General features: G+C 46.6%; 1 protein-coding gene and 1 non-coding gene across 2 annotated transcripts in view; one reads left to right on the forward strand and one right to left on the reverse strand.

Moving 5' to 3' along the window:
- The window catches only part of LOC138367896 (uncharacterized), a 102,341-nt gene extending 95,684 nt beyond the window's left edge, over window positions 1–6,657 (reverse strand). Inside the window, exon 1 of the mRNA XM_069330135.1 lies at window positions 6,509–6,657. Coding sequence (XP_069186236.1) covers window positions 6,509–6,555 — 47 coding nt within the window. The 5' untranslated portion in view covers window positions 6,556–6,657. The remainder of the gene's footprint in view (window positions 1–6,508) is intronic.
- A 1,706-nt stretch (window positions 6,658–8,363) lies between these two features.
- LOC138369172 (U5 spliceosomal RNA) lies at window positions 8,364–8,480 on the forward strand. Its single transcript, XR_011229773.1, has one exon. It is a non-coding gene; the product is annotated as a U5 spliceosomal RNA (small nuclear RNA).
- The last annotated feature ends 13,783 nt before the right edge of the window (window positions 8,481–22,263 follow it).

Here is a 22,263-nt window from a genome sequence, read left to right on the forward strand (position 1 = left end):
GTAGACGAGAAAGAGGAGAGGGCCAAGTATGCTGCCCTGGGGAACCCCAATGTTGATGGGTAGGGTGGGAGAAATTGTATTATTCACAGAAACACATTGGAGCCTGTCAGTAAGGTAGGATTTGAGGTATTGTAGGGAGTGTCCTCTGACACCATAATGATGTAATTTGAGAAGAAGGTTTTGGTGGTTGACAGTATCGAAAGCTTTACGCAGGTCCACAAATAACCCAACAGGGAACTCATTTTTATCAAGAGCTGTATGAATCGAGTTAAGCATACTAATAAGTGCATCGTTAGTGCTTTTTTTGGGCCTGAAGCCATATTGGCAAGGGCTAAGTATATTGAGTTTGGCTAGATATGAGTAAAGCTGCTTATAGATTAGTTTTTCAAAAATTTTTGACAAGTTTGGCAGGATTGATATAGGTCTGTAGTTGTTAACATCTGTGAGATCACCACATTTGTGGACAGGCGTTACTCTCGATTTTTTTAGAATATCTGGAAAGGTTTGGAGTTCAAGTGACTTGTTGAAGAGCAAAGCAATAGCAGGGGCTAGAGATCTGGAGGCTCTTTTGTAGATTAAAGTTGGTATCTCCTCAAGGGCACCAGACTTGGTTTTAAGGGAAAGGATTATCTCATTGACGTCAATGGAATTAATAGGCTTTAGGTACAGAGACTGGGGATAGTTCCCTGTAAGATAGTCCTTAATGTCAGTACTGGAAGATGGAATATCATTAGCAAGGGATGAACCAATGGAAGAGAAGAACCTATTGAACTCAATAGCAGAATCAGAGGCTGAAAGCTGACCATCGTTATTAGACAGGAGAGTCGGTTTGTTATTTAAAGACTTCTTTGATCCCAATATTTGTGAAATTGTTCTCCAAGTTTGTTTAATGTTGCTCTTTATTTGGGTAAATTTATCTTCGTAGTATTTAGTTTTGGCTCGTCTAATTATCTTAGATAGCAATAATGAGTAATTCTTTGAGAATTCTTTGGAGACAATTCCTAACCTATACTTCTTCTCAAGGTCATGTTTTTTATTAATAGATTTAAGTATTCCCTTTGTAAGCCAGGGATTGTTAAGCCTTTTGGTTGTGACTTGTTTTGTAAGCATAGGACAGTGGGTATTATAAAGGCTAAGAGTTTTTTGAAGAAAAGATTGAACTGCTAGGTTGATGTCCTCTATGTTACCTAACTCGGACTCCCAGTTGACATTATCAGTAGCAGTTATAAAATTGTCTATAGCAGTTTCATTGTGTAGTCTAAAACGTATCTCTCTTGACTCAAGAGGTGGTTTGCTAATGTTAGTTAAAAGAAATGTGGGGAAATGGTCTGTAGTGCTATCGGTGATTATACCTGAAGTAAGCGGAGAGGTTATGTTTGTCCAGATGTGATCTAGAGTCGTGGCAGTGCTATCAGTGATTCTAGTAGGTCTAGTGATTAAGGGTATGAGGAAGCAGGAATTCATACAGTTGAGGAAGCTAACAGCAGTAGGGTGTTCTGGCTCGCAGAGGTCAATATTAAAGTCCCCTGCGATAATTAGGTGGTTTTTGTTCAGTCTGTTATCAAGTATTAGATTTCTAAGGTTTGAGTTGAATTCGGACACATCAGTGTTAGGAATTCTATAAACTGTACCCACAGACAGGATAGACTCGGCACCCTTGACTCTGAAGCTGGCGAAGATATACTCCCCATAGCAGTCTCTAGTTCTAATTTCTTTTAAGCATGTTAGTTCTTGGTGGTAGTAAAGAGCAGTGCCACCACCTCTCTGAAGTTGACAACAGTTGTGGATTGCTGAGTAGTTAGGCATGTTAAAGAGTTGAGTAGTATCCTCTTTCAACCATGTTTCAGTAAGTATAATAAAAGAGAATTTGTTGTCAATAGCTTCAATCAAGGCACTAACATCATCGAAGTGTTTACCTAGGGATCTAACGTTCAAATTGATTACAGAGATATTGTGATTATGAGTTAATACATTGTTTACATCATGTGCTGCAAAATATCTGCAATTTAGATCATTAAAGTGATTATTGTCATAGATAGTGGATAAGAGGTTAAGTTCTGGGTCTATACTTGACTGCATAAAAAAAGCTGATTACAAGAGAAACAAGAAAAAAAAAAGAAAAAAATGTACACAATACTGTACCAAACAAACACAAAAGGGGCTTACAGGGGTACAATGGAGTAAGGGAGTATGGCTAGGCTAGGCAACCTAGGTAATAAATGAGATTAAAGAAAAAAACATAAACATGGACTATACAAAACACAAGATATAAATATACAAAACAAAAATATAAACAAGACTAAGCAATACAAAAAAAAAAATTGAGCAAAAATGAAAAAATGAGGTAGATTGCTTACAGGTACTCTCAGGTACACTGTAAGTAACAATAGACATAATATATATCAATATAGAAAAGAATGTCACGATACAATAAGATAAGCAATTACATGAACAGATGAAAGACAAATCTGCTGTAAAATAGAAAGTAATTATAGCAAAACACAACAATATAATAATATAACAATACAATAAGAGCTTACCCATATAACTTTACCATTGTAATCTTTGATATCATCTGATATCATGGTTGTTATATTGAGTGCATATTCTACTTCATTATTCCTTGAAATGATCTTCAAATTGTGCTACAATGAACCAATTGATAACCCTGAAAGTTTACCCTAATGTACCTAGAAATCCTTGTCATTCTAATGTATTAATCTAATCTTTGTTTATTGTGTAAAAATTTCTTACAATTTGTAAACATTTTTTGTCAATTTTGCTGGAAATTATCTACTTAATTTTCTGTTAGATTAAGGACTTGCCCAAAATGCTATGCCTGCTAGTGGCTTTACAAGAATGTAAAAGCATCATCATTACTATGTACAGTACTCTCTGAACCCCCAATGTACCTTCTTGTAAGCTAAATAAATAAATAAAAATAACAAAAATAAATAAATAATACATGGGTTAAACAATCCATGGCTTACTAAGGGTGTACTGTACTTAAATCTATTAATAAAATACATGACCATGAGAAGAAGTATGGGTTAGGGGTCATGTCCAAATTAAGAAGTTTCAAGGAGATACTGTACTCATCAATGCTGTCTAAAAAAATTAGGAGAGCCAAAATAAAATACTATGAAAATAAATTAGACCAAATTAAGGGCAACATTAAGAAAACATGGAACACTATTTTCCAAATATTAGGATAAAAATAGATTTTGAATAAAAAACCAATAATCATATCCAATGACAATGGTGTGCTTTCAGCCTCTGACACTGCTACTAAATTCAAGTTTCTTCTCATCCATTGGAACATTCCTTGCAAATGATATCCCATCCTCCCTAACTAATGTTAAGGATTACCTTACAGGAAACTTTCCAGTCTCTCTGTACCTAACTCCCGCTAATTCCTTTGATATTATGATAAGCCTTTCTCTTATAAAAAATGTCAAGTACCCTAGCTGAGATACCAACTAATTTACAAAAAAGCCTCCAGATTTCTAGCTCCAGCAATTGCATTGCTCTACAACAAATCACTAACTCCAAAAAGTTCTGGATATTCTAAAAAAAAATTGTGAGAAACCCCAGTCCATAAATGTGGTGATCTCACAGATGTCAATAACGTCAGACCTATATCAATTCAGCCAACCTTGTCAAAAATATTTTAAAGCTAATCTACCAGCAGCTTTACTCTTATCTAGCTAAACACAATATACAGCACTTAGCTCTTGCCAAAATGACTTCAGACCCCAAAAAAGCACTAATGATGCATGCAGCTCTTGACAAACTCTTCTCAAACTCAAACACTATGGAGTTAGAGGTCACTCCATTGAGTACATGCAATCTTATCTCATGGGCAAAAGCAGTACTGTACTGTATGAGCTCGCTTATCCAAACAATGCAACACGTGCCCTACAGCCACGGCTCGCGCGCAGCCCGGGCTCCACGGCTCGCGCGCAGCCCGGGCTCCACGGCTCGCGCGCAGCCCGGGCTCCACGGCTCGCGCGCAGCCCGGGCTCCACGGCTCGCGCGCAGCCCGGGCTCCACGGCTCGCGCGCAGCCCGGGCTCCACGGCTCGCGCGCAGCCCGGGCTCCACGGCTCGCGCGCAGCCCGGGCTCCACGGCTCGCGCGCAGCCCGGGCTCCACGGCTCGCGCGCAGCCCGGGCTCCACGGCTCGCGCGCAGCCCGGGCTCCACGGCTCGCGCGCAGCCCGGGCTCCACGGCTCGCGCGCAGCCCGGGCTCCACGGCTCGCGCGCAGCCCGGGCTCCACGGCTCGCGCGCAGCCCGGGCTCCACGGCTCGCGCGCAGCCCGGGCTCCACGGCTCGCGCGCAGCCCGGGCTCCACGGCTCGCGCGCAGCCCGGGCTCCACGGCTCGCGCGCAGCCCGGGCTCCACGGCTCGCGCGCAGCCCGGGCTCCACGGCTCGCGCGCAGCCCGGGCTCCACGGCTCGCGCGCAGCCCGGGCTCCACGGCTCGCGCGCAGCCCGGGCTCCACGGCTCGCGCGCAGCCCGGGCTCCACGGCTCGCGCGCAGCCCGGGCTCCACGGCTCGCGCGCAGCCCGGGCTCCACGGCTCGCGCGCAGCCCGGGCTCCACGGCCACGGTTCACGCAACACATGATAAATCCTGCCTCACAGGTTTAATAGAATTCTATGACCAGGCAACAAAGTTAGGCAAGAAAGAGAAGGGTGGGCAGACTGCATTTTCTTGGACTGTCAGAAAGCCTTTGACACAGTACCTCACAAAAGGCCATTACAAAAGTTGGAGCAACAGGCAGGAGTGAAAGGTAAGGTGCTCCAGTGAATAAGGAAGTATCTAAGCACCAGGAAACAGCAAGTAACTGTGAAAGGAGAGACATCAGAGTGGCGCGACATCAGCGGAGTCCCACAGGGCCCTGTGCTTGTACCTATCCTGTTTCTGATATATATAAATGATGTTCCAGAGGGTATAGACTCATTCCTCTTAATGTTTGCTGATGCAAAAATTATGAGAAGAATCTAGACAGATGAAGATAGACAAACTACAGGACGACCTGGACAAACTGGAGGAATGGTCTAGAAAATGGCTACTAAAGTTCAACTCAGGAAAGTGTAAAGTAATGAAATTAAACAAAGGGAGCAGAAGGCTGAGCACAAGGTACTGTCTGGGAGGTGAAATTCTGCAAGATTCAAATAGAAAGATCTGGGGGGGGGGGGTTGATATCACACTGAACCTGTCCCCCAGAAGCCCACATCAAAAGGATATTATCAGCGGCATATGCTAGACTGGCCAACATAAGAACTGCCTTAGAAACTTGTGTAAGGAATCATTCAGGACCTTGTATACCACTTATGTCAGACCAATTCTGGAATATGCAGCTCCAGCCTGGAGTCCATACCTACTTAAACACAAGTCAAAGTTAAATTAGATTCAGAGGTATGCCACCAGAATAGTCCTGGATCTGAGTGGTATGAGTTACAAGGAAAGGCTAAGGGAGCTGAATCTCATGTCCCTGGAAAATAGAAGAATATGGGGAGACATAACCACCTACAAAATTCCTAGGGGAATTTACAGGGTGGACAAAGATAAATTATTTAGCCCCACCCCCACAACCCGCCCTCCACGCCCACAACCCGCGCTCCACGCCCACAACCCGCCTCTCCACGCCCACAACCCGCTCCTCCACGCCCCACAACCCGCCCTCCACCCCCACAACCCGCGCTCCACCCCCACAACCCGCCCTCCACGCCCACAACCCGCCCTCCACGCCCACAACCCGCCCTCCACCCCCACAACCCGCGCTCCACCCCCACAACCCGCGCTCCACCCCCACAACCCGCGCTCCACCCCCACAACCCGCGCTCCACCCCCCACAACCCGCGCTCCACCCCCCACAACCCGCGCTCCACCCCCCACAACCCGCGCTCCACCCCCACAACCCGCGCTCCACCCCCACAACCCGCCCTCCACCCCCACAACCCGCCCTCCACCCCCACAACCCGCGCTCCACCCCCACAACCCGCGCTCCACCCCCACAACCCGCGCTCCACCCCCACAACCCGCGCTCCACCCCCACAACCCGCGCTCCACCCCCACAACCCGCCCTCCACGCCCACAACCCGCCCTCCACCCCCACAACCCGCCCTCCACCCCCACAACCCGCGCTCCACCACCACAACCCGCGCTCCACCACCACAACCCGCGCTCCACCCCCACAACCCGCGCTCCACCCCCACAACCCGCGCTCCACCCCCACAACCCGCGCTCCACCCCCACAACCCGCGCTCCACCCCCACAACCCGCGCTCCACGCACCACAACCCGCGCTCCACGCCCACAACCCGCGCTCCACGCCCACAACCCGCGCTCCACGCCCACAACCCGCGCTCCACCCCCACAACACCCGCTCCACGCCCACAACCCGCGCTCCACCCCCACAACCCGCGCTCCACGCCCACAACACCCGCTCCACGCCCGCCCACAGATACAATGACAAGGCAAACATTAATTAGCATCACCTCACCCATACTGTTGGAGGTCATCTTCCTGGTGTGTGGCGGACGCCAGCATGGTGCGGGTGTTCCTGCAGGGGCGGTCAGCGGGAGTCCGGGCTACACTCCGTCCGCGTCGCCTGCACGCGTCACACTGACTGATCTCCCACCCACTACCACGCTCCTCTCCTCCCACTACCACGCTCCTCTCCTCCCATTACCACGCTCTTATACTATATACAAAGATATTACAAATATACTCCCTATTTCTCTACATGTTTTGATGTCTGTGGGACATATAACAAATATTATGTTACAGAATATTGCAGAATTTTAATTTTAAAAAGTGTACTGCCGCGCACTCGTCGCTTCATTACAAACCTCTGCCATTTTTGGGCGTGAGGATGGACATAGGCGATATAAATTGTATTAATTTATATACAATATTTGCAACTGCAGTTGCTAGTAATTTGCAACTGAAGATGCTGGAGTTTATTGCAGCTTCGCGGTTGCTAGTAAGTTGCAGCTGCAGTTGCTAGTAAGTTTCAACTGTAGTTGCTAGTAAATTGCAACTACAGTTGTTAGAGTTTACAACTGCAAGTTGCAGCCTATGGTGTGCATGTGCAGGGATGCATGTTAAGTGATAATAATAACGAGTGTGATAGGCGTAAGCCAATGTAACAGAAATTGTAATGGCAATTAAATCTAAAGGATAAATCTTTATACAAAATATATACCAAAATTTACCTGAGGGCCGCTATAACACTCTAGTGGCCTCGACGACGATAGGAAGCCGGCGGCTTGTCAAAGGACCCCCGATTCGTCCTGATAATTTTGTCCAGCTGTATTTTAAAGTTCAGCAGAATCTTAACATTTGCAGCTTTGGCAGGTAGGCAGTTCCATGAGTTAATAGCCCTGTGGGTCATAAAGCATCACCTGTTCTCAGTCCTACACTGTGCCTTGTTGAGCTTGAAAGCATTTGAAGAAGAAATTATCTGGTTCAACAATTGCCAAATTTAAAAGAGAGTCCAGGAAGTTTTTTAGTTTAAATCTTCTATTATGCACCACATACCCATATTGTGGGCGGTAGTGGAAAGGGTTACAGAGGCATATAATGGGCTCAAGGACTGAATCCAACAATTCATTTAGCTACAATCTTGATGAGATAGTTACAAAATTCAATATACGTCGTCACATCATCAATGGGTTCGAGATCGACCAAAAGTAGAGTTTCTAAATTAGGGAACTGACATGTGGAGAGCTAATTGATATGTTTGTCCTGCACACCGCCCCCATCCAGTGGGCAGCAGTAGATAGGTTACAATCACTTAGTTTCTACCTACATTTAGCAAACTGAGGATATTTGGCTAAAATTTCTAGTAGAAGATCATTTTGAATGAAATATGTGAACATCTTTGGAACATTTGTTGCAGAATTCTCTCTCAATTCACGTATCTTTTCGCACTCCATCACATAGTGACGGAGGGTTATTATTAAGTTAATAATTACTACATTATTTAGATACTATCGATAACATATATCGACGCTTTTACTGCTTATTTTCACGAGTATTGTATAAAAGTACGGTTAAGTTTTTAACTTTCAGATGGCGTATGTAACATATCAAGGATCATCACCATATATTTTAGTACGTGTCAAACAGATAACACAAACTATGTTATGAAAACAATGCACACTTATAAATATATCCAAACAGTAAAGATACAGAATGAAACTCATGGTAGCACAACAATAGAAAAATATTGCAATGAATAAAGCAATTGTTGTTTCTTAGAGTTACCGGTTGATGCCCTTCTAGTCCCGAAATAAGTTTATCTCTTTCGCCTCAGCGCTCTGTCGCCGGTATTGCTAATTTTCCTATATATTTAACTCTGGTTTCCCTTCAAAACGCATAAATCTTTCGCCTTTTACTAAAGATTTCCGTGGAGGGGAACAACTCAATGAGTCTTAAATAATTTTTTCTTGGCCCATTAAATTGGGCCTTATTACCCTTAATATTGGTAGTTCAAAGTAATAATACTGGGGCTACTTCGTGGCTTGGACAAAATAGAGGAACCTGTTTGCAGGAGACTAAGCTGACTATCCCAAATATTATCCTAAAGCACAAACTGTAAATTATATAAATTTTCTCTCACCTGCCAAATAAGCCGTCAAATTAGAAGATTAAATAACATAAATAAAAACCCACCCGAAATATCAGTTTCCTTGGAGCGAAAGGAAACCATTGGACCAACCAAGAGATCCTCCTGGTCCAAATAATTCACACTAAGTAACCTCATTTATCTTTACCAACAAGGTTTGAAAAGAAAAGTACCTTTCATAAATGGTTTCCTCACAGAAGCAAATGCAGTATTTGCAACTTTCACAGAAATCTATGCTAAAGATTATGTGGAGAGTGAGGTTTAGATTACATATTATAAGCACTATCTCTTATCTCACAAATGCACTCTACAATAGTTAGTTTAGTTCATTTGTTATGCACCCCATACCCATCGTGTGGGCGGTAGTGGAAAGGGTTACAGTCGAGGCACATAATGGGCTCAGGGACTGAACCCCACAGTTCATTTAGCTAAGCAAGTTACAATCTTGATGAGCTAGTTACAAAATTCAGTATAAGTCATCACATCATAAATGGGTTCGAGATCGACCACAAATTCAGTTTCTAAATTAAGCAACTGACATATGTGGAGAGCTAGTGTCACAATTGATATGTTTGTCCTGCACACCGCCCCGCATCCAGTGGGCAGCGGTGGATAGGTTACAATCACTTAGTTACTACCTACAGTTAGCAAACTGGGGATATTTGGCTAAAATTTCTGGTACCAGATTATTTTGAATTTTATTATTATTAACATCTTTATTGACAAAATTAATTACAATTTTGCCTAATCTGAGGATTTTGATAGTCTTATTAAAGTGAGGATAATGCTAGTATTCACTGTCACGCAGGACAGAGGGTCATACATAAGACAATAAGTCTAAACTGTAGGCTGAAGCACATATATATCATGGTTACAATCAATGTTTTAATGTATGGATATGTGAAAACAACTTTCTACTGTGCACTCCCACACAAGGGCAGGGATGGGTTCATAAGTGATGCAGCTTAGAAGTAATATAAATAAAAATTGTTCTTCATTCTTTATAATGGACAAGCAAATTTTGGGAAAATTGTTAGGGTGTCGTCCAGAACACCTGAGTCAATAAAATAGTTACACAGTTGGTGGTACAAGAGGCCAGGAGGTCTAAAGTCCTTTACGGTTTCACATACATCATATAGTGTTCTAGTGAATGCATTAAAGGTTTATCACAGATTTAACAATCTGAGTATTCTGGTAGTGGTTCTGCCTCGCTAACCTGCCAGATGTGTCTATAGCCAAGGCGAATTCGCGCAATGACTACATCACATTGCCTGGTTCGGTTACTGTGCTGACCCTACAATTACCTATTATTACAAAACTTGTCATAACTTTTAATACTGCAGCTTTCAGGTCTTTGGGCATTTCTTAGTTCTTCTAAATCTGAATTAATTTCTTTAATTTGTATGTTTCTAATAACTGCATTAGATAGTCCAAAGTCATAATCAATGTTTTCTTTCCTGCAAGCCTCATTGGCCAATCGATCTACAAAGTCATGTTTTCCAACTCCAACATGGGATGGGATCCACACAAATTTTATACAAGAGTTATTATCATTGGCAAAAATTACATTCCATTTAATATTACAAGCTACTTCCGACATACATTGTGATGGGTTATTTAAGAACTGCAGAGCACTTTTAGAGTCACAGAAAATAACTCCACCACCATTGAGCTTAAAAGAGGACACTCCTCAATTCTACAATATACCAAACTACTTAGCCATTCACAACTGTCGTCCTATACAAAGAGATGGTGGTACTTCTCTTTACTACCACCATGCACTGACTTGCTTAAAAGTAATTAAATGTAATTACTTATGGAGAGTATATATTTGCCTCTTTCAGAGTCAAGGGTAACGATGCTGTCTTGACTGTGGGAGCAGTCTACAGGGTTCCTAACACTGAAGTAAGCGGAGAGGTTATGTTGGTCCAGATGTGATCTAGAGTCGTGGCAGTACTATCAGTGATTCTAGTAGGTCTAGTGATTAAGGGTATGAGGAAGCTGACTGATCTCCCACTACCACGCTCCTCTCCTCCCACTACCACGCTCCTCTCCTCACATTACCATGCACGCTCTTATACTATATACAAGGATATTACAAATATACTCCATAATTCTCTGCATGCTTTTATGTCTGTGGGACATTTAACAAATATTATGTTATAGAATATTGCAGAATTTTAATTTTAAAAAGTGTACTGCCGCGCACTCGTCGCTTCATTACAAACCTCTGCCATTTTTGGGCGTGATGTGGACGGGGATTGGTCAAGTCGTCCACTGCAGTTTCGGATAACAACTTCGTTCACTGAGAATTTTATACATTCATTCCCTTTCGTTCGTATATGCGCTGGCTTGTGTTCGCTGCTGTTCTCGTCTGAATAAATACATGGCACTTGATCATCACAGGATGGACATAGGCGATATAAATTGTATTAATTTATATACAATATTTGCAACTGCAAGTTGCGTGGAAATTTGCAACTGCAGTTGCTAGTAATTTGCATCTGAAGATAGTTTTTTTAGTTTAGTTCATTTATTATGCACCCCATACCCATCGTGTGGGCGGTAGTGGAAAGGGTTACAGAGGCACATAATGGGCTCAGGGACTGAAACCCACAATTCATTTAGCTAAGCAAGTTACAATCTTGATGAGCTAGTTACAAAATTCAATATAAGTCGTCACATCAACAATGGGTTCGAGATCGACCTCAAGTACAGGTTCTAAATTAAGCAACTGACATATGTGGAGAGCTAGTGTCAAAATTTATATGTTTGTCCTGCACACCGCCCCCCATCCAGTGGGCAGCGGTGGATAGGTTACAATCACTTAGTTACTTCCTACAGTTAGCAAACTGGGGATATTTGACTAAAATTTTTGGTAGCAGATCATTTTGAATGAAATATTGACACATCGCTGGAACATTGGTTATAGAATTGTCTCTAAATTCACGTATCTTTTCGCACTCCATCACATAGTGACGGAGGGTGTGCGAATAATTTTGTTGACACAGTTTAAATTTGGTCAGGTCTACATCAGCAGATAATGAGAATTCCCAGAGATACTTGTAACCGAGTCTAAGCCGAGCAGCAGTAACATTTAGAAGTCTGCTGATTTTATTGGATGATCCATAGATGTGTGGCTCCTTTTGCATGATAGTATGATGATAGATGGAATTACTGGTGTCAATTTCACTTTGCCTCAGATCTACAAGATCTTGTTGAAGTTCTCGGTGTACTGCTGCTCTCAGATTGCTCATTGACAATCCAAGGTTACACCCAACGGCTCCTTTAAAGGCAGATTCTTTGGCTAACTTATGAGCTCTATCATGCATTCGGAGGCCAACATGAGATGGAGACCACATGAAATGGACTCTGTTACCATCCTTAATAATTTTGTTGTATTTGTGTCTAGCTTCGGACACGAGCATGTTACAGTTATGTCTTAAAGAGTTGAGAGCATTTAAGGATGATAAGGAGTCACTTACAATTAATGTATCAAGTTTTGAGACTTGTACACATTTCAGTGCAAGGATCAAGGCAAATAGTTCAGTCTGAAGGGTAGAGGCCCAGTTGTTTATACGGACTCCCCACTCAAAGTATAGGCCATCGCCCATTGCCAGGACAACTGCACTTCCAGCTGCACCCGTGGTGCGGTGTAGGGAACCATCAGTGTATATAATTTGAGAGAGAGAATGCTCTGTGGACAGAGCATCAATATGGCTTAAGGCGTTGAGCTTTGCCTCAAGACGAAGCTTGGGCTGATCTCTAATTTGCTTCTTGGGTGGAAAGGGAGGGATTAAAACTGGAAAGGGTGTAACCTCCCTGGGTGCAGGAAAGTGCCGTTGTTGTTTCTCTTGGTACAAATCATGAACCCCATACATTCTGAGTTGAGTTCCAGTTTTTGTTATCCATTTGGAACAATGCTGATCTTCAATAAAGAAATTCTGGAGGGCTTCTGTGCAAGGATTAGGATGAGTTAGCCTAAGCATTTTTATACCAATTTGACAGTTAATTTCAGTAACACGATCAACAACGCTCAGAATATTAAGTTCCTTTCTCATATTAAGTATCTTTGTGGTACGAGGGCACCCAAGGATTATCCTCAAGGCTTCGTTCTGCCATTTTTCAAGCCCTCCAAGCTTTCTTTCAGGTATCAAAACAAGCAGAGGTGCAGCATAATCCACTAAAGATCTGATGTAGGCAAAGTACATCATTTTGACAATTCTGACATTGGCACCATAGCCTGAGTGATAACCTGCAACAGCCTTGAGAGTTCGGAGCCTCTCTTTATACTGACGACAGAGTCTGAATACAACAGGACCATACAGTGGCACCTCAAGGCCAAGGTATTTGAATCTGTTTACATAGTCAAGCTGGGAGCCATCAGACAGTTGCATCTTGCGAACAGCTCCTCCCTGCCTGGGTGGGCGCCGATTTAGTATCTTTGTTTTCTCTGCTGAGATAATTAAACCTAGGTCCTGACATGAGTCTAATACAGAGTTAAGAGTGTTCTGCTTGTTAGCATACCCAGTGGTGTGTATCATTATATCATCAGCATAGCTAATGATGTGGACGTTGGGTTTGCTCGGTACAGAGTTTAACAGCGTGTTTATTAAGATATTAAATAAGGTAGGACTGAGGACACCACCCTGCGGGGTACCTAGTTCAAAGTCTCTTGTTACACTCCTATGCCCCTGGAAAAATACAGACGACTTCCTGTTGGATAAGTAACCCCTGATCCAAGAAAGAAGCCGACCACCAATATACATTCTTGCAAGCTCACTCAAGATAACATGTCTATTTGCAATATCAAAGGCAGTCTTAAGATCTAGGAAGGTGGTATATGACTTTTCAGTGTGCAAGGTAAGAAAGGTGGTGATGCAATGATGCACACTCCTTCCATGCATGAAGCCATATATCTGGGGGGATAGCATGGTTCTTATTCTATTGAGGAGACGGTTTAGGACCATTCTCTCGAATGTTTTGCAAATGCAGCTAGTAAGGGAAATTGGGCGGAAAGCATTCTCTTGATTTGGCTTGGGAATTGGAATGATTATACTGTTGGTCCAAGAGTTAGGAAGCTCCCCAGTAACATAGCTCATATTATACAGCTCAAGCAGAGGATTCCCTGGTACTAAAGGAAGTAGATGCAATATGTCATAAGTGATACCATCTTCACCGGGGGATGTGGCTTTGCCTTTGTTTAGGTACAGAGACTGTGGATAGTTACCTGTAAGACAGTCCTTAACATCAGTACTGGAAGATGGCATATCATTTGCAAGGGATGACCCAATGGAAGAGAAGAATCTATTGAACTCAATAGCAGAATCAGAGGCTGAAAGCTGACCATCGTTATTGGACAGGAGTGTTGGTTTGTTATTTAAAATCTTCTTCGATCCCAATATTTGTGATATTGTGCTCCAAGTTTTTTTAATGTTGCTCTTTATTTGGGTAAATTTATCTTCGTAGTATTTAATTTTGGCTCTCCTAATTATTTTAGAAAGCAATAACGAGTAATTCTTTGAGAATTCTTTGGAGACGGTTCCTAACCTATACTTCTTCTCAAGGTCATGTTTTTTATTAATGGATTTAAGTATTCCCTTTGTAAGGCAAGGATTGGTACGCCTTTTGGTTGTGACTTGTTTCGTAAGCATAGGACAGTGGGTGTTATAAAGGCTAAGAGTTTTTTGAAGAAAAGATTGCACTGCTAGGTTGATGTCCCCTATGTTACCTAACTCGGACTCCCAGTTGATATTATCAGCAGCAGTTATAAAATTGCCTATAGCAGTTTCATTGTGCAGCCTAAAGCTTAACTCCCTTGTCTCTAGAGGTGGTTTGTTAATGTTAGTGAAGAGAAATGTGGGGTAATGGTCTGTAGTGCTATCGGTGATTATACCTGAAGTAAGCGGAGAGGTTATGTTTGTCTAGATGTGATCTAGAGTCGTGGCAGTACTATCAGTGATTCTAGTAGGTCTAGTGATTAAGGGTATGAGGAAGCTGACTGATCTCCCACTATCACGCTCCTCTCCTCCCACTACCTCGCTACAGTTTCCTCAACTGTATGAATTCCTGCTTCCTCATACCCTTAATCACTAGACCTACTAGAATCACTGACAGTACTGCCACGGCTCTTGATCACATCTGGACCAACATAACCTCTCCACTTACTTCAGGGATAATCATCGAGCACTGCGGACCATTACCCCACATTTCTCCTAACCAACATTAACAAACTACCTCTAGAGACAAGGGAGATAAGTTTTAGGCTGCACAATGAAACTGCTATAGGCAATTTTATAGCTGCTGCTGCTGCTAATATCAACTGGGAATCCGAATTAAGGAACACAGGGGACATCAACCTAGCAGTGCAATCATTTCTTCAAAAAACTCTCAGCCTTTATAACACCCACTGTCACAGGGCACCAACCCTCAGACCACAGTCACAGGGCACCAACCCTCAGACCACAGTCACAGGGCACCAACCCTCAGACCACAGTCACAGGGCACCAACCCTCAGACCACAGTCACAGGGCACCAACCCTCAGACCACAGTCACAGGGCACCAGCCCTCAGACCACAGTCACAGGGCACCAACCCCCAAGACACACAGTCACAGGGCACCAACCCTCAGACACACAGTCACAGGGCACCAACCCTCAGACACACAGTCACAGGGCACCAACCGCCAAGACTCACAGTCACAGGGCACCAACCCTCAGACACACAGTCACAGGGCATCAGCCCTCAGACCACAGTCACAGGGCACCAACCCCCAAGACACACAGTCACAGGGCACCAACCCTCAGACACACAGTCACAGGGCATCAGCCCTCAGACCACAGTCACAGGGCACCAACCGCCAAGACTCACAGTCACCGGGCACCAACCCTCAGACCACAGTCACAGGGCACCAACCCTCAGACCACAGTCACAGGGCACCAACCCTCAGACACACAGTCACAGGGCACCAACCCTCAGACCACAGTCACAGGGCACCAACCCTCAGACACACAGTCACAGGGCACCAACCCCCAAGACACACAGTCACAGGGCACCAACCCCCAAGACACACAGTCACAGGGCACCAACCCCCAAGACACACAGTCACAGGGCACCAACCCCCAAGACACACAGTCACAGGGCACCAACCCCCAAGACACACAGTCACAGGGCACCAACCCCCAAGACACACAGTTACTGGGCACCAACCGCCAAGACACACAGTCACAGGGCACCAACCCCCATGACACACAGTCACTTATGAGGTATATACACAGAGAAGACGGGTGTATATATATACACATAAGCAGCGTACTCCGCTTGTTCTCTACACTATTCAAACCACTATTCATCCACTATTCGGGATGTCCTGGAGGTGTTTTGTGGTCCGGGTTGTCGGGGTGATGTTTTGCAGTTTTTGTTTTTGTATTTTCCGGGTTATTCACGGTGGGTGCGTAATACGTTATCTGTTTTGGTTGCAGATTATGTGTTTTGTGTGTGGGTTGGGAGGCGGGAGGGTTTTGAGGTTATCCGAATTTTAGGCTTTTTGCGTGGGCGCATGCGGTTTACCTGGCGGTGGTTGCAGCGCGCTTTTCCGGAAGAGTTTGGTCGATGGTTTACGGTTGCCTATGTTCGTGGGGTTGCCTTTGGGTCGGTGGGTGCCTTGGTGGGCAGGTGATGTTCTTGTCTTGGGTGGGGTTTGGGTGTTGGTGTGGGTTTGGAGGGGTTGGGGTGGTTTCGGGGTTTGCTTTGCTATGCTCTCCCTTCCCGTTTCTTTGGGCCTCCTTGGCGGGGGTTGCGTGTGATTGTGTGTCTCCCCCCTTGTGATGCTGCTGCTCCTGTGTGTGTGTGATGTTGCTGCTCCTGTGTGTGTGTGTGTGGTGTGTTTCAGTGCCTCCGGGTGCCGGGTGTGTCCGTATGCGTATGGGTGTGTGGGTTTGAGGGAGGTTTTGGCTCCTGCGTGGGCCTGGGTTTTCTGCTGTACTGTTTTCTACTGTTCTATTTGTGGCCGTGTTTCGCTTTGGCCTGTGACCCATTATTTTGCGTGCATGGGTGCTGTGTGGTGTGCGGTTGTGGTGTGGGTGGGTATGTGTGTGTTTGTCTTGTTGGTTAGGGTGTGTTTTGTGTGTGTGTACATAATTTCTTCTCATTTTGTGTATGTCGTATACCTTGGAAGCGAGTGTATGGCCCTATGCTCCTTTGTTCCGCTGTGCGTGTGGTAGGTGTGGTTTTGTGCACGTGGTTCTATATCCACGTCTGTGTCCGTTTTATGTATTTGGTTCCAGGTGTTTTATGTTATTTATGTACTTTATGGTTTTCTTTATTTTTCATGTATTTTTCTTTGCTATGTTCTGTGTTGCTATGTAAATATGTACTGTTTAGCCTATTGTTTCCATGTACTGTTTTCGCTATTATTTCCATGTACTGTTTAGCCCATTGATTCAATGCAGTTTTCTTTCCTCACCACTTGTGTTTGTTTTGCGGTTACTGTAATTGTGTTCAGTGTACAGAATTTTTGTTCCTGTGTACTGTTCTTTCTTTGATATACTTGATATGAACAGGTTTTCGTTGTTTTGCTTGTTCTTGTATTTGTTTAGTTATATAAATAAAAAAAAAAGGTACTTGCGGGGCACTGTGCTGGGATGCTTGACGGCTCCCACACCCTGACCATGTCACTGAAGAGTAGTGTTCCGTCCTCTGTGTCCGTGTTGGGTTACACGCTCCGCTGCCTGTATCGGGTTCAACCATGCACCTGTTACAAAGGTGGTAATGAGGGTCATCTCACTGCAGCGTGCGACGTGGGAGCATCTGGCAGGGTGCATGTTTTTCGTGAGGAGGACTTTCCACCCCTGTTGACTTCGGACACTTCTGAGGATGGAGTGAGTGCTGTGCCTGAGGCGCCTGATTGCCTGTCTGCTGCTCCGCCTGTTGGGCCGGATACTACGCCTTGTACGTCCAATCTGTTAACTGCTGTGGCCCAGGAGGTAGTTGTTGCACCAGAGTGTGTGAGTGTCGGGCCGTCGCCTGCACTGCGTGTGGTAGAAGTCCATGTCCCGCCCCCACCTGCGGATGTGGTCCCGGCTCCCGGGGCCGCAGGTTCTTCTGTTTTGGAGGGACTGCCACCCCCGGGGCCGGGGCCTGCCACCCCCGGGGCCGGGGCCTGCCACCCCCGGGGCCGGGGCCTGCCACCCCCGGGGCCGGGGACTGCCACCCCCGGGGCCGGGGCCTGCCACCCCCGGGGCCGGGGCCTGCCACCCCCGGGGCCGGGGACTGCCACCCCCGGGGCCGGGGACTGCCACCCCCGGGGCCGGGGCCTGCCGACCCTGTGAGTTTGGACGATTGTAGTTCTGATGATGTACTCCCTTTGCAGAAGCGGGCGTGCCGGTGTACCGGGCCAGTTTCCCAGGATATGGTGGACCGTGTGAGCGACGTGGCCTCTGTGGGTTCTCCGGTCGGTGTGGGTGTGGACCATGAGGATGCGGTGATGTTAGCCGTGCCTGCGAAGGAGACGAATAAGGATGGTGTGGTGCCAATTCCTGCCTGCATTTCGGGTGTTGCTCCACTGTGCCCCCCTGCGCCGCCGTGTGCCGGTTCTCCGAAATGGGAGGTTGTTGCACCTGCTGTTACCCCTGGTGTGGATCGTGATTTAGTTCTCGTGCTGAAAAAGGACACCGGCCGGGGAGTCTCGGCGCCGTATGAACCTGTGCCGCGGATGTACCGCCGCTCGTGATTGGAGGTGTCGTTGTCGAGATTCCGGAGTATATGCGTCGCCCACGTCACTCGGATGCAGGTGTGCCCCCGCTGCAGGATGCTTGGGATGTGTGGCATGCGTACTGTCAGACATATCCTAAGCGTCTAGCCTGAGAAATATTGCTGACCTAGTTCACTGGGGTTTATGTTTGTGTTACTTGTATGTATGTGTGTGTTTTGTTTTTTGCTTGTTTTTTGTTTGTTTTATGCTCCGTTGTCATCTCCGTGTCCCTCTGATTTTCGTTCATGTTTCTGTCATTTATGTGTCCTGGTTTGTTACTCTGTCCCGGGTTGGGTTGTTTCTGTAAGGGTTCATTTTATGATCGGGTGCTTTGATGCCTTGTTTAATTTGTATGTCTGTATTTTATAATAAAAAAATGGCAACTATAAGGAAGGACAACATAACAACAGATGAACTTTTCAAGGGTTTCACTGTTGAAGAAATAATGAAAGGTTTTCTTGGCAGGTTAGTCCCCCTTCCCCATCCGGCCCGTTGGCGCCGTGAGGGGGGGCTTAGTGGACGGCTGCTGGAGTGTGATGCTCGGTGGGACAGTCCTCTGTTCTTTTGTGGCCTTGCACTCCTGCTGCTGCCTTCTCTAATTGTGCCGATCGCTTTTCCTTTTGTTTCGTTGTTCTCCCCCCCCCCCCTCTTCTCCTATCTGCTTGTCTTTTCCTGCCAACCTTTTGCTTGTTTTGATTATTCCTTTGGACATCTTCTATTTTGATGCCCGGGTGCTTGAGGAGGCATACTCTTGCACCCGTAGAACTGTAGTACCCGACGTTTCGAGCGAGAGGAACCTTTTATTGTCAATCCCCCTTTCGTCGCTGAACCCGATCTCGACGGACTGACGGTTCTTAAGGTGGCATTTGTGGGGCGTATACTCACGACGCACCCCTGGGGGGCCCCGGCATGATCGGCGATAGCTTCCTGTTGGGTGTCCTGCCTCTAATTGTGGCTCCATGGTGGGTATGGGGGCACATTCGTGGATGAATTTCTTTCTCTTCGTCTATGTCATTGAATGTTTCTTTTGTGCCCTCTCAGGCTCGTGGGGTGGGCGACCATGCCCCCGAGTCAGCCTGTATTGGAAGACCAGGCTCTGTAGCCCCCGCTGCATTGGGCCCCGACCTTGCTCCTCCTTTGACCGTCCTGAATTCTTCCCCAGCTCCCCTCCCTCCTTTGTGGTTGGGTCGAGCCTCAAGCCCCCAGTGGTGACCACTTCGTCCCCTGGTGCGGCTAAGTCTCTCGTTGTGACTACTGTGCCTTTTGACCCCTCTCTCTCTGGGGGTTCTCAACGCCATCAGCGCCACGGCCGCACTCGCTCGTTTCCTTCCTGTACTGATGCGTATCAGGCCTTATTTGGTCCTGCTTCGTGGGCCAAATACTTTGATCTCCTCCCTCTTGATTCTGCGCCTCCTGACGATTTCTCCCTCCATCGGCATCTCGTTGATTCCGTGGATGCGTCTGTTACTTTCAACCCCACTCGTCTCGGTATCCGTGTCATTGCTGCTCCTTCTCAGGATGCAGCTTCCCGCTTGGCTTGGCTGCCTTATCCTGCCTTGGCGAGATCCCTGTTCGGGTCTCATAGAACACTTGGTTGAATGCCAGTGTTGGCACTATTCTCCTCCTGCCTATGTTGCAAACCGGTGTTCGGAATCTGCAGGACTGAAACGATAACATTCGGCATATCCTTGATGCCCAAGGCCATTCTGTCCTCCAGGTAGACTCGTTTACTCGTCCCCCTCGTGGTCGTCGCCGTCAACCCCTTCGAGTGGTGAAGATCACCTTTGATGGTAGGACCCTTCCTTCATCTGTCATTCTTGCTGGTGCCAGGTGCTCTGTCCAGGAGTATATTTCTTCTCCTCGGCTTTGTAACAAGTGCTGAAGGTTTGGGCATGGTGCCCTCCACTGCTCTGGGACTGTCTCTCTCTGTCCTTTGTGTGGTGGCGAAGGTCACTCTAAGTTGGAGTGCACTTCTTCCCAAGCTCGCTGCCTCAACTGCGGTGAGGCCCATCCTACCTTCTCTCGTGCCTGTATCCATTACAAGCTTGAGGCAGCCGTCCTCAACTTGAAGCACCGGAGTGTTTTATTTTTTCCCGAGGCGAGGCGCCAGGTTCGCCGGCTCCCGCCTTATGCTAACGTCTCTTATGCTCGCGTGTTGCGCTCTTCCTCTCCTCGTCCTTCCCACCTTCCTCAGACTCACAACCGTTTCTGGGCCTTGGACCCTGATGCGCCCACTGCAACTCCTCTGTTCCTTTGAGTTCTGTCCCGAAGGGTCCCCCTCCTGGTCCTCTGTCTGGGATTCCCCTTCTTTCTACCCGGTCTGTCATGTCTCTTGTGTCTTCTTCCTCGTCTCCCTCCGATCCTCCTTCCCATCCTTCTCCTCCATCTGTTGACTCTCCCCGCCGCCTGTCGGTGCAGGCGGATGTCCATCGCTCTCCTAACGGCCGTCATGTGTGCTCTCGTTCAGCTTCTCCTGTTGAGACGCTGGAATCCGTTTGCTCGGTACGTAGTTGCTGGGACACCGGTCTCTCTACGTCAGAAGCGTAAGCCTGGCTCCTCTCCTTCCTCCTCCCCGGCGGGTAAGAAGGCTTCGCTTTCTTCCTCGGCCCCTACTTCTGGCTCTATTGCTCCTTCCCCTCCCATTTCAGTGGTTGCGCCCCCTGTTCCTGCTATGGAGGTTTCTTTGGCGCCTGCTTCCCTTTCGGTTGCTGCCCTTGCTGAGGTGCGCTCCCCTCTTTCTACTCCCCCTCTTCCTGCTGTCTTTGACTGCTCCTCTCGGTTGTCTCCTCCTCTTCCAGACCCCGCCCACCCACCTCTGGTCTGTTCTCCCGCTTCCTTCCCTCCGTCTTTGCTCAGTTTACCCATGCCCCCCTAACCCTGACTTTGCTGACCCTGATCCCGACCCTGATATTCTTTAACGTGCTATGTTGCTCTTTCGCCTTTGTTTCTTCCTTGTTCTCTGTGTTGTCCTTTCTCTTCTCGTCGATGTCTATTCTTCAATGGAACGTTCGAGGTTATTACGCCAATTTCCTCAAACTCCAACTTCTAATTACGCGGTTTTCGCCCCTTTGTGTCTGTCTCCAGAAGCCGATGCTTGGTGCTCGTCCTGGTCGTTTCGTGGCTATTCCTTTCTCTCTCTCCCCCCCCCAGCCGTTGCTGGGGCTCCTAATTCTTCTGCTCTCTTGATTCGCGCTGATGTTCCCTTTGTCCCCCCTACTTTTTCCTTCGCCTCTCCATTGTTCTGCTGCTCGTATCTTTGTGGGAAAATGGTACACAGTTTGTTCCATTTATCTCTCCCCGAGTGTCCACTTTCTCTTCCTGATTTGAAACACCTCCTTGACTCCTTGCCGGAGCCTGTGCTCCTGCTGGGTGACTTCAATTGTCGTCATTTTCTTTGGGGTGACGTTCTGACGAATACCCAGGGTCGGCTTCTTGAGCCGTTTCTCCTCTCTTCTTCCCGGTCTCTTCTGAATTCTGGTGAGCCCACTCATTTGGACTCTCGGACTCGCATCCCTTTCTTGTCTTGATCTTTCTCTCTGCTCTTCTTCTCTTTACTTAGATTTCACGTGGCAGGTTCTTGATGACCTCCATGGAATGATCATTTCCCCATCCTTGTTTCCCTTTTTCTCTTTTCGCCCTTCCCTCTTTCCCTAGGTGGCAGTTTGCTAAGGCGGACTGGACCCTATTTACCCCTCAGTGCTGCTCTCTCTGACCTCTCCCTTCTGCCTCTCTCTCGCGCTCTCCTCCTTTTTCATGACCTGTCTTCAACGCTGCCTTCCGCTCTATCCCTCGCTCTTCCTCTCGGGGTCCACGGAAGTGGACCCGATTCTTTTCTTTTCTTTCGGAAAGCGAGTGCGGTGGCCCGTAGGGCCAT

This window comes from Procambarus clarkii, chromosome 3, assembly GCF_040958095.1.
Source record: "Procambarus clarkii isolate CNS0578487 chromosome 3, FALCON_Pclarkii_2.0, whole genome shotgun sequence".
Taxonomy (NCBI): Eukaryota; Metazoa; Arthropoda; class Malacostraca; order Decapoda; family Cambaridae; genus Procambarus; species Procambarus clarkii.